The sequence below is a fragment of the Centrocercus urophasianus genome, unplaced genomic scaffold (genome assembly GCF_019232065.1).
Source record: "Centrocercus urophasianus isolate 14NV4802_14NV808 unplaced genomic scaffold, USGS_Curo_1.0 seq_29, whole genome shotgun sequence".
NCBI lineage: Eukaryota > Metazoa > Chordata > Aves > Galliformes > Phasianidae > Centrocercus > Centrocercus urophasianus.
This window is the reverse complement of record NW_024884855.1, coordinates 7,733,967-7,747,046: the sequence shown is the minus strand read 5'-3', so window position 1 is coordinate 7,747,046 and position 13,080 is coordinate 7,733,967. Positions and strand designations below refer to the sequence as shown.

The following is a 13,080-nucleotide window of genomic DNA, read 5'->3' as shown; positions in this document are numbered from 1 at the left end:
TCTGCTGCTGAGTTCCTGCTTACGGATCGGCCTGCAGGCTTAAAAGAACCTGATATCAATTGGAGCTGAACTGAGCCTCTCAAAGGCTGAAAGCAGGGAAATGCTGGAGCATCCCTCAGGAACTGATTCATCCTCATCCTCGGCTCTTCCATCCCTTTCCTGCTTCCAAAATCTCCCCAGCTTTTCACTGCAGCTGGGCTCAGCCCTCCCTATGGAAGAAAAAAGGGGAAAAACAAACCCCTGAGAGCTCCTCTTGTTCTTGAAGAGCTGTGGGCTGCAGCCGGGGAGTGCAAGGAGTGCGATGGCCCCACATGAGGTTTATTAAAGCTGAGCACTGCCAGGGGGACACCATATAAGAATTTCTTTGCCATAAATCGAATAACTAACTGTAAAAAAAGTGTAACAAAAATGTATAAAACTCCAGGAAAAATTACAATAAGGAGGATGGGAAGGGACTTTTTCCTCCATATAGAAGCAATGTGGATATGGGCTATAAAATTAATTTCCTCTTCCTTACTAAACAGCACCTTCCGAGCAATCCAGATAAATAGCAACAACTATAACTCCCTGCATCAAAATAGAAGAGGAACTATTATCACTTGTATATTCCTGTAATTATCTTGAGAACCCTTTTTTGTTGACAGCCGGGGGTCAAAAGCCGGCCTTGGTTTCACCTGATCTCATTGACTTGTGCAGAGACATTCCAGATCCGCGCCAGCACAGAGCCACCAGCCCAGGCTGGGAGCACACAATGCAGCCATTCACATCGGGAATTCAGCTCGGGGAAAATCACGTCTCGTTCTGCGGGCTTCATCCACACAGCACACGGGAAAAAGGAACAATGCATGAGAACGCATTTGTACAAACAGCAAAGATTTCAAAGCAAAATGCTCTTCTCCATATATAACTTGTACCACAGATCAGCGTTCTTGGACATGTGAGCGCAAAACTAAGCATGGGAAATGAACATGGGGAGATTTCCAGCACGCTCTGAAGTCAGAGTCACTGAGACTGCTCAGGGCAAGGAGCTTTCCCTGCCCGTCACCTCTGTGAGCATCCATCTGGTAACGTCTTTGAGTTTTACCCCATAGGTTTGCAGTGGGTGTCAGCCAACAATTTTCAGCGTCGGTATTTTGAGTGATGTGCACTGCTACCCAACGCAGACATTTTGACTCTGCCTCAGAGTTATGCAGACGTCAGTGAAGTCACTGTGAGCTCTGCTATTAAACATCAAGGGGACTGTAAAGATAAGCACTTATATTCCCATCTCTCTCTTTTTTCCTTCCCCAAGCATGGCACTTCGGAATGGAAGTCCCGCAACAGCGCACAGAGCAGGCAAAGCCAAAAGGCATCAATTTTTCTCACACGAACTATACTGAGACTTGAAGCTTACATTGCAACTGGAGGGAGGATAAAGGAGAAAAGAAAGTCTGCTCTGAAAGTTACTCTGCAGCTTTGGCTTACGGTGTAATAAAGTCATTTTGCCAGAAGTTTTGTAAACGAGCACAGAGAAAATGGTGTCCAGTTACAGACACTCTGGCACGATAGGTCTTGGCGAGGCTGCAAGCAGATTTGCTGTGGGACTCTGTTGTTCAGACTTCGTCAATGTTCTTAAGCTTCATTAATTGTCATCACATTTATTATCCTCATGCTCAAGCATTTTCCACAGCATTGCAGCACAACCAGGCCCGGTGCGTGCTTCTCTGCACTTCTAATCCCAGCTCCTTCCTCCCAGTTTGGGCCCAGCCTGGGAACTTTGCACCCGTTTGTCTGAACCGCTGAAAACAAACTGCAACATCATCTATATAACCAAAAAGTCACAAATGTAACTGTTCTAATGGCTGGATTAAAAAAAAAACCACCATGTGTAATGTATAATTTTGTTGCTATCGTAATTAAGAGGTATTTACATGGGTTCACTAACCAGAAAACAGAATCTGTTACTGTAAAATTCCTACGTGCTGCGCAGAACAGAATGAACTCGGCTCAAACCATGCAGTCTGACCTTGCAAAGCCTTTCTCACGTGAGCAGTCTCAACAAAATCCTATGAAATCCTTGGGATTACTTGCATGGAAATACACTCCTTGACGAAGTATAAAAAAATAAAGGCAATCTTGCAGTAAGGCACAGTTTAAACACAAGGAAAGGGAGCAACAAGGAGAAAACAAAACAAGATAAAAAGGAAACAGCGGAACAGAAAGCCTCGGTCAATGTTTTATTCTGAATAGCCTCTTTCAGAAATATTCCAAGTTCCACAGCAATGGGCTCAAGGAGAAAGAAAACATAACACAGACTTGATAAAAAGCCACTTTTAATTTTATCAAATTGATCTGTACAAAAGTTAGCATTGCTTAGTCAGAAGCTAGTGAAGAGAACAGATAAGTAACAGCCAAAGTCTTTCAAACTTTATACAGAAAAATAGATTGCATAAAAACGAGTTTTCTGTATTTTTCCCCCACCCCCACGTTCCCAAAAGGAAATATGCAAAAAATATTTTTAGAAAAAGAGTAGGAAACGTAGAAAAGGTAAAAAGATGATAACGTCTGAAACATGTTTTTAGATTTACAAAGTTTTTAAAGGCACAAGTTATCATAAAATAGATGGTTATTATATGCTCAGCATACAATGGAAGAAGTAGAAATATATCAATGAAATATTAGTCTAAAACTAAGTACCTAAACATTTTTTTTAGTGGAGAAGATTTTAGTTTCACAGCTTGATGGATGATACCTGGTCCCTAGAAGCCAAAAAAATGTAAAAAAAAAAAAATAATAATAATAAAAAAATCAAAGCAGAAGTTGATAATTCCTCATTAAATTACATCTTCCTATAAAGTAGTCCTGGTTCTGAAAGCGTACAACTATTTGCAATGCCTTCAATGTTCAATGTTAGAGCCTGAAAGCAGGTAGGCAGGAAAACACGGCGCTGTCTGCTGCCGGCCGGTCGTGTGAGCCTCCGAATTTAGGGAGCAGCTTCTGCAGCACCCCTGAGCGCTGCGCTGCCCGTGCTGCAGCTCCCAGTGGAGCTCCCTGCTCATGACCAGGTCTGTGCGAGGCTGCAGCCTTCAGCCTCCCTCGAGCGGTTCAAAACAAAAAGAACCCGAAAACCAAAGAGTATCTATAGACTCGTAACACCATTTTATTGTGTCATCTCCACTATTTTGATGCTCCCTCCCCACCCCATCTTTAAAAATCTTTTAAAATTCTACTTTTTTTTTTTCTGCACAAAATTACTTCATTAATTAAAAGACAAAATAATACAGAACATAAATACATATTTAACAGATTAAAAAAAAAAAAAAAAGAAAAAATTTAACTTAAAAAAAAAAATAAATAGACCTGCATCACAAAACCAAAACAAAATGTTAATTACAGCCAAACCTTGCTTAGAAGAACTCTCGACTACAAAACAAACACTTCAGACATGTAATTGGTTGGTCCCACCACACTCGCTTGTTCCCACAAGATTGTTACGCAGAATCGCTGGGGTTTCGCTTTCCGTACGCCTTGGTCCGGGTGAGTTCTTGCCCTCAAGGTTGGTCCGTCTCCCACATTGCAACAGACCCTGAAAGTCTCCAACGTCTCTTCCTTTCTCCCCCCACCCCCCCCCCCCACCCCATTTTGCACTTGTCAGCTTCCACAATGAGCAAGTTCAGTCCTCACAGAGGAGTCGAATGGTTTTGTCCTTCATTTATTCAAAAGGAATCACCAGTCCTTTTCAGTATTTCTTTTTTAACTCTTCTTTTTTTTTTTTTTATTTTTAATTTTATTAATTAAAGAAAAATAGAGCTCTGTCCTTTTGGAGAGTTTCAAAGCAAGGGGACACCCAGTCGCAACGAGCAGAGTTCCCAGCGGCTCAGGAGGCACTTGGGAAACAATCGCGGCACTCCACGTTCTTCCTCTTCGTTCCTTCATTAGTGCATACGTCGGGGAAGCCCTGGGGGGGCTCCACGCATCCTTTTTAAGGCCTTGTCAGGGTTGTGTAGACCGGCTGGTCCCAGTTAGCGGTGGGGCTGTGGGCCGGCGGGATGGACAAGCCGTTGAGGATGGGTGTCGCGTAGGGACGCCGTGAGGAGTGGAAGTAGGGGTACTGATAGATGCTGGAGGGGTAACCGGGATAGGGGTTGTAGTAGTTGGAGCTCTGCAGGTCCGTGTAGTCGCACTGGGAGCTGGAGAAGGAGGCGGCAGCTGTGGCGGTGGAGGCAGTGGTGGCACAGGCCTGGGTGCTGTAGGAACCGTAGTCGGAATGTGCAGGGGAGCCGTGGGACTGGTCGCTGTAGTGACTGGGGCTCAGCTGCTCCGTTTTGATGTGCGGCCTTTGCTGGCCCGAATCAGCCGACGATGGCGATGCCGAGGCCGGGCTCTTGTGAGTCCACACCTGGCCAGCCCCGCCGGCGCCTGCTGCCGAGTGGGAGTAGGACGTGCTGTAGGAGCCAGCACTGGGGCCGTGGTCAGCCGGCATGGCGGTATGGCCATTGAGCGGCAGGTACTGGTCAAACTCGTGCACATCGAAGGTCTCCATGTTGTTGATGACCTCGCTGCTCAGCTCTGAGATGTCCACGTTGCTGAAGTCAATGTTCTGGCGGCCGCTTTCCACGAGGCGGCGGCCCTCGTGCTTCAGCTCTTGCTTGCTGCCGTGGTGCAGGTCGGTTTTAGGGGTTGTGGGTGGCGTGGGTGGCCCATGGGGCTGGCCTGGGGACGAAGGGACAGGAAAGTTTTAAGGAGAGCACCCACAAAACATCTCTCAAGGAAGCCGAGAACCACATGTTTCTCCCCGTCCGTAATGCAAAAGGAGAAGGGGCAACTTTAAAATAGAGCCCCGTGTTGGAGGTGGCTGATGTTTCCCCTCATTCCCCATTATTTCCTCAATTTGGGATACAGTGCTCACAGAGCCAACAGTTCATAGCGAGAAGCACAACCCAATGAGTGCTGCATCCCTGCAGGGTCACCCTCACAGCAGAAGGACCCCTCTACACAGATGGCCTGAGGCCAGCGTGGCTCCCCCAGAGCAGGGATGCTGTTCCAGCCATGAGGGAAGGGGCCGGGTCCCAGCCAGGCTGGGCAAGAGCGCAGACACGCCTGCAGCCGCAGGACGTTCGCAATCCTCCTGGAATCTGTCAACACGTACCCTGTGCCAATTCACAGCACTGCGAGAAACGGGGAGCTTCAGGGGGCACCGCTCCCCCAGGCACCCTTCAGGTGACCAATGCATTATTAACCCGTACTGTCACAATTAATTCCCCTCTCTAGACACAAAATTCGAGTCATTTTTTGCACTTCACGCATTTCCAGTTGCATTTAGTAACTAAATGCATGGCCACACTCACAACCTGATACAAAAACCACAGCTCTTAGAGCAACGGCTCTGCTTCTGGATGCCCCTCAGTCCCACACTGCACAGGCTCTGAGCATGCAGACAGCCTTGTGCCCACTGGCAGGTTCAAGTCACAAAGCAACACCCCCAGAACATGCAGTTCTCAGCCCCCCAGGACCCTTTACCTGTGTGCTCGCCATGGTGGTGGCCATCAGCCATGCCCCCCAGCCCGCTGTCTGCCTTGTAGATCTGGGTGCCGGCGTGGTGGCTGAGCTCAGCCCCGGAGTCAGAGTCGCTCTGCCCAGCTTTCACACTTTTCCTCCTCCGGGGCTGGTATTTATAATCCGGGTGATCCTTTTTGTGCTGGACCCTGAGCCGCTCAGCTTCTTCCACAAAGGGACGTTTCTCATTTTCACTTAACAAACTGGTTTGGGATTGATTTTTTTTTTTTTTTTTTTTTTTTTAAATAAGGAGGAAAAAGAAAAATCCAAAATTAATGTCTTTTCCTTATACGTTTTCAGTTTATTTTCTGACTCACATCCGCACTGCAATGACCAAAGAGTTCAATACAAATTTGCCGTAGCAGCAAAAAAACAAAACCCTACTGCAAAAATCTGTTAAAATATCAGTTATAGAGGCAGAAAAAAGCACATCCTTACCGATATTGATAATCAGACAAAATACCCCCCCATCCCATTTAGAAATGCCAGTTTTCATCCCTTTGCCAAATATAATTCCCACAGTCACCCTACAAATGCCACCCCACCACCATGACCCGCAGTGCTGCCCACGTCCAGCTTTGTGTGGTGCTCACAAAGAACTCCCAAAGGCAAAGCAATGGGATCCTTTCTCTTAAATCTTCCCCCAGCCCCAATCTTGCTTTGTACACTGCCAAGGAGCCCAAACAGGCAGCAGCAGTGCGGGTTTGGTGCAGCTGCAGCACACGGCCCAGCAAGAAAAGTTTGCATCAGTTGTGGTAATGGTGCTCATAGCAAGGGAAGTAAGAAAGCAGAGCGAAATTATAGCTAAAAATCGGCTTGTCTAGTTTTACAGATTGTTAGGCAGCAAGCGAGCCAGCCAGCAAAAAAGAAAAAAAAAGTACATGAGAAAAAGACATTGTAAAAGAAGCAGTAAGAAAATAAGCAGCATTTCTCGGGGGTGTAGGAAGCATTGGAAAGAGCAGGAACGAGCAAGGGCTGAAGAGTCCGAAGCGCTCTGAGAACCGCTCCACAGGCAAAGACGGACAGAGAAAAAGAAGTTAAAGAAAGGGAAAATGTTAAAGAGAAAGGGAAAAAACAGCATGAAAGAAGCGGTGAGAGAGATGCGAAGCTGCGCGAACGGCAGCGAAGCCCCCGGAACGTCCCCGGCGGCGCGGAGATGCGCGGTGCGGACTCACCGCCAGAGCTTGCCCAGCGTCTTGCTGAGCTCGGCGTTGTGCAGGTGCGGGTATTGGTCGGCCAGCTTCCTGCGGGCGGCCTGCGCCCACACCATGAAGGCGTTCATGGGCCGCTTGACGTGCGGCTTCGCCTTGAGCGACCCGTTGCCGCGCACGGGCATAGGCACCAAGCTCCAATCGTAGCCCTTCAGCACCTGCGAGACGGCGTCGCGGATGCAGGCGGGGAAGCGCTCGTCCACCTCGGCCGCATCCACCTTAGCGCCCAGCGGGGCGGCACCGGGGGGGCGCGGGGCGGGCGCGGGCGCGCAGCCCAGGCCCTCGGAGCCGGCGGGGGACAGCGGGGAGTCGGAGTCCGAGTCCACGTGGGACATGGAGCTGGTGGTGCCCGCGGGGCTGCACGGAGCCTCCAGCGCCTTGTCGTGCTCCTCGGTCATGTTGAGCATTTGGTGGCCGCGAGCGGGGCGGGATGGGGAAGAGGACGGGGGAGGCGAAAAGGGGGCGCGGGGCTGAGCCGCCCCGAGAAGAGCAGCGGTGCCGTGCAGCCCTCCGCAGGCTCCCAGAAGGCGAGAAAAAAAACCAAAACACAAATAAAAATACAAAAACTGAGCAGAATACAATTTCAAGAAAAGGAAAAAGGCACAAAGGTAGCAAACTCAGCCAAAAAAGAAAAAGAAAAAAAAAAAAAAAAAAAAAAAATCAAACTCTCGCTCCGCAGTCCCGGCGCCCCGCACCGCTCCCTTCGTCCGCTGCCGCGCTCCACGTCCAGTGCAAAACGCGGCCCCCGGCAACGGGCGCCTTTAAGGCGCGGGAGTGAGGCTCCGCCCCCAGCGCCGCTCCCGATTGGAGGAGAGGGCGGGGCTCATTTCCATACGGGGCGGTGCGTGCTGTGCGGGGCCGCTCTGCTCTCGCGCCGCGTTCCCGCCCGGAGTCTTCGCTGCCGCTCGGAGCGGTTCGGTTCCCCGCTCCGTTCTCTGTGCTGCGCGGCTGTAAGGCGCCGTGGACGCTCCGCTGTGCGGTACCGCTGGGGCTGATGGGGATTCCCGGTGTCGGGGCTGTGATTAGGCCCCGGCTGTGCGCAAAGGTCCTTTTATTCTGGGGGTAGTGGGGTCTCGGTGCGGTTGGGGTGCACTGAATTTTTGCTCCCTGTCCTGTTTTGTAGCTGTTCGGTCGGTGGTTACCAGGAGAGGAACGCGGTGCTCCGTGCGTCCCGAGCCGCCCGGTGCCGCCCCGCTCCTCCCGCAGCCTCTGGGCCGAGTTCAGTGCGAGCCGTGCTTCCCCAGAACTCATTGGGAGCATTTGATTCTAATTAGCCGCGGAATCCAGCCCTGTAATTGGGGCTGGAAGAAAGCAGTGCTTCGAATTCCGGCTTTATTCCTTCCTCAGCTTCTCTTTCCCTCTGGAAAAATAGGATCAAGTATAAGATTTACAGGGAAAAATAAGACTTGTGCTCCAGCAATGGGCAATAGCAGCGATATGTGGCTGTGAGCATCGTTTGTTTCCTGCAATGTTTTCTCACCTTGAAATAAAGCGTGTGCTCTGAATTCAAAGTGCTTTCACTTGTGTGTGTGTGCCACGGTGTGCACGTCTGTCCTATGGGAAAGTGGGTATATTTCAATGAAGTGCAAAGCAGGAATTTGTATTATTTAAAAACTCTCTTATTTCCTTACTAATGTCATTTCTCAAGATTTCAGCTTTCCATTTCCAGAGCTGCAAAATGAATTACCTTTAGTCAAAGATTTTTAAATGTAAATCCACAAAGCATCGCTTAAAATAACGCTGTCTTAAAGCCTCCCAACACCATCTGTAGGGTAACCGTGTGAGCGAGGGGTGAGGGAACGTCTCTTCCTACTCCAAAGCTCTTGGGGCTGTGGGTTTAGCAGTGCTGTGGGTTTAGCAGTGCTGTGGGACACTCAGCAGAGCTCTTTATGTCAGCTGAGAAATGATGCCGGTCACTGTGGGGTCTTGTGGCTCCCTACTAAATTTGTTGCATGGTGTTTCTGTGAGTCAGGTAAATTGTATTTCGTTCTTTGAATGAATGGCAGCTGAGCCAAAGAAATAATCACTGCTTTCAGTCCCTGATTGCAGTCAGCCTCTCCTGGCAGTGCCTCCCTGGGAAGATCCCATTGTCACTGTAGGGTTGAGAGGGCTCTGTGGGGTGAGGAATGGCAACTAGAGCTGTGCTTCCCTCATTGCTGCCCTCAGGCCCAGGTCATCCTGCAGCCCTGAGGAATGTGAGATCAGTGATGCTGCTTTTCTCCTCATTCACATCCTGCTGTCCTGCCTGGCTCCCCAGTGCTGCCTGGGGCAGTGAGATGCACCTCCTGGCCCGCATGCAAAAGCAGATAGGAGGAGAACATCAGGAACCGCTGCCTCTTATTCTGGAGATGGGTAGGAGAAGGGGAGAGCCAGGGATGGGCAGGGCATGTTTCCTCACACCTGCTTTGGGGATCTTGCAGGTCCGTATTTGGTGTGACGAAGAGTTGAGGATGTTTGCCCAGGGATGGGCAAAGGATGGAGCTGCAGGATGGGTCCTGCGGTGATTCCACACCATGTGTTGTTTTATCTGGGCTATCAGCTGGCTGGGAGGAGCACAGACATCTGAAAGGGAAGGGCACCAGGGGCTGAGACAAGGGGCAGGTACAGTCACGCTGCAGTTCCACTTCTGTAGAAGAACGTGTTTCTTCCTTGGTGATTTTGTTTGCCTGGTTCATGCCATATCCTGGTTGATACCCTTTGGCCTTTATCAGAAGAAAGGGGTTACTTCCTCAACCATGCCTATTAAACCAAGCCTCAGATGCCAAAGGAGAAACAGACTGCACAGTCTGCTTTGGGGAGCACTGAGGTTCACGTAATCCAGTGGAGGCTTAAACAGTGTGCTGAACAGGGCAGGTTTAGGGATGATTTGGGAGGGATAAATAAGCTTTTATTGACAGGGTGGCTACAGCAGGACTCCGTCAGGCACCTGCCAATATTGGCAGTGTTTCTTCATTTTTTGAGAAGTCTGATACTGATAAAGTTCCTGGCCAGCTCACACCAGTGTTGCTCGGGATCAAGTAGTAAATCCCACATCTGTGTGTCTGGCTCCATCACACTGTCACTTGTCTCTGGGAACTCTCAGAGTCACTGCGGGGTGGAGGAACTCTGACCCCAGTCCTGGTTCCTCTGCAGCACATCTCCTGGTCCTGCATGGCAGTGTCCTGGCTGCAGGGCTGTCAGTGCCCCGTGAACACTGGGGAAGGGACATTTCATCTCAGCATCAAAGAGGGGAGTTATTTTCATATGCGTTTTCAGAGCGTACAAGAACACACAATGGGAAATGCTCTGCAGCACTCATTCCCTCGCTGGGGGGTTGCAGCCAAAAGTGGGCTCTGTGGTTTAATCTGATCGAGTGGTGAGGTTATCATTTTTCAAAAATTGGCTACCTTTGAACTGCGAGCAGACTTTACATGGGAATTTTGAAGAGCAAATAAAAAGAACATTACAGGGAGAAGAAAAAACAATCCCTAATCAGATAAGAGTAACCTATGCATCGTGTTAAAATAAGCCTCTGACATCTGCAGGATTAATGCTCTGCCCAGAGGATACGGCATTTCAGAGGCAGCTCAGGGATTTCTGCAAAACAAAATTCAGTCATTTTCAGTACAGCTACTGATTTCTAACAGGGAGGAGAAGATGGGCTGTAGCTTTCAGTTAATTTCAATTAAAACAGCAGCAGAAGAGAAGATTTGCTCTCAGAATGAACCATAGTATTGGGTCCAATCCTACAGTGCTTGCAAAGGCTCCAGCACAGACCGCTGTCTGCTCGTACAAATCTAACACTGGATTTACATCGCTCAGCTGCTTGCTTGATCAGTTGTGGTCTGAAATCTGTCATCCATGCACATGAGTGAGCCATGCTGCTTTGGACAGTTTGGAAACCTAAGGAGTTGGATCCATTTTGAGGATGAAAATGGACAGAAGTTTTTTGCAAATTTTACTTAACGCTTGGAGTATTCGGTCCCCAGCATTTATTTCCACAGCTCCCACCACCAGACTTAGCTTTGCTCTCAAAATTCTCAGTGTCACCTGCACAGCAGGAGTGGAAAACAACCGTGTGCTCCCATCAGAGTTCCTGCGTTCCAGACACAGTGCTCCCACTGCAGCAAGAACAAGTCTGTATTGTTACAGCCTCATCCAGAGCCCATTATTAGAGACATTTCCACGGACTGCGAAGAGCTGGGGCTCGGGGCTTGCATCACAATGATTGGAAGCAAACCTGCACTCATTGCACAGCTGCTGCAGCTTGCTGAGAGCAGGGTGAAGAAAGAGGGCTTAAATATTAGTTTAATATTAGTTTTTATTGCGTTAATGGGGCTCTGAGCTCATGCATCCCTTCTTTTTCTGGACAGCTGCAGGATAAACGTAATGCAGGAATGTGTCTCCTGGCAGCCCCTTTCCAACCCATGAACATTTACCTGGTGAGATGAAGAAACTCAGCACACCTGTGCCAGGCAGGGCTGCACTGACCTTCCCTTGCTGAAAAGGCACATGGAGAGGAGTGCATGGGAATCCCAAGTCCTTTTCTAGATTTCATCATGGCAGGAGATATCAGTAAAGAAATGAACCTCTTCTTAGGAAGGTTTCATTTCAAAGAGCGCTCTGTGAAAATCTTCACATGCCGCGTTTGGCCTGGAGAGGAATTTCTGCTAAAAGAAAATCAAAAAGCCCTCGCTGACAAATGCCTTTTTGATTATTAATTTTTAATATCCCAGTGGAAGATGTGAACTCGTGGCTCACAAGGAGTTTTTGCCTTGCAGCGCTCGTAGCCGCGGTCCTGGCAGCCAAGGACCTGGACTGAGGGCAATTACAAACCTGAACAAGTTTCTCTTTCGGTCTCAGAAAATGTGTGTAGGGACTAAAACTGGGGGAAAGCAAAATATATGCCAAGGTATTATTTCTATCCAAATTTTAAAAGATACCATTAGCATAACAAAATTTGCTGTAGAGCGATAAATGACACCACAATCAGATTTTAAAGGCCAGGTGATGCAGTGGCAAGAGATGTGTTCTTTCCCGTTGCACGACGCAGACTGGATGGCATTTTTATTTTATTTTCTCAGAATAATGGAGAATGACAGTTTTATTACATATAATTACTGTGATTATTAATTGTTTGTCCTATGGTACCGCTTTGGAATCCCACTTCTGAATCAACACCTCCACCCTCCCCTTGTTATAGACGCCATACAAATACCGTAAGAAAAAAGTAATTCTTCCTCCAAAAATCCTTTTCAGTCCTAATCCTGCTAACCCTGGAGTTAAGGATCGGATTTCCACAGGGAAAGATCAGAAATTTTAATGGAAAAAAATATTACATCTGGAAAAATGTTAACTAGTAGAAGGAAGCTCCCAAATTCTTCGTGAGATCCCACCTCCCATTCAGCAGATGCAGCTGAACGCTCCGTGGGATTGCCTATTACTGTATTATACATAAGTGAATGTATGTTTTCTTTAGAGGAGTCCCCAAATGTTAATGCTTCTTTACAAAATAGTTATTTCTGCACACATTCACTCGCTCTGTTTTATTTAAACCCAATTCCTGGCAGCCAGAGGAGGAGAAAGTCTGGACCTGAATGAACACAGAGTAATTTAGGGTGCCAGGGACAGCAGGGCTGAGGTGCTGATGGGGACAGCTGCTGGGTGCTGTGACAGTAAATGCTTGTTTCTCTGACACTTTTGCAGCTGTTTGGAACACAGCAAAATAGGGTCGGGTGGGGGGACGTGGCGGCTCGCATTTTGTTGAATGAAGATCAGCATCAATGATGCCTCTGCGCTGCCTGCAGGCCTGACATTTATGAATCGCTTTCCCTTTGAGACGCAGAGCCTGGCTCTTAAATATCTCGTTTGTGTTACTTGCTGGGTTCTTACATTGTTTTCTTTTCTGATACTTTTGTTCGAGAAGAGGGAAAGCCAACAAAAATTACAACATGAAAATGAAAGCTGACAACAAAAAAAAGTGAGCAGAAAACCAAACACAGGAGGACCCCGCACACAAAGCTGGGCACCAACATGAACTGCGGAACAGAGGGAAGGTAATTCAGCATTCTAATCCACCATTTTATGGCACGTTTTCCTTTACAGCTTGATCCATCTTCCAGTAGGGCTAAAGGAAGGCTCCTACGGCCTTTTATGAGTGCTGGATCAGTCCCTTAGAGTAACAACACATTAATGCAATTTAATATACTTAAAACCTTGCAGCTCGTATCGTTGCAAGGCACCATTGGCACGCTGCTGTCTCAGCCTGGGCTGCAGAGCTCAGGGCAATCCCTCGCCATGAAAACCGATCAAGTTCCGCGTCCCCAGCTCCAATTATTCCCTTTTTGCTAAATCT

At 48.3% G+C, this 13,080-nt stretch overlaps 1 protein-coding gene across 1 annotated transcript; it reads right to left on the bottom strand.

Moving 5' to 3' along the window:
- Positions 1-3,632: 3,632 nt before the first annotated feature.
- On the bottom strand, positions 3,633-7,153 carry SOX8 (SRY-box transcription factor 8). The gene is made up of 3 exons (XM_042827998.1): positions 6,711-7,153; positions 5,500-5,738; positions 3,633-4,692 (listed from the first exon to the last, which is right to left on the bottom strand). The coding sequence occupies exons 1-3, from the start codon at positions 7,151-7,153 to the stop codon at positions 3,962-3,964; spliced, it is 1,413 nt and encodes a 470-aa protein (XP_042683932.1). The 3' UTR covers positions 3,633-3,961.
- Positions 7,154-13,080: the final 5,927 nt, after the last annotated feature.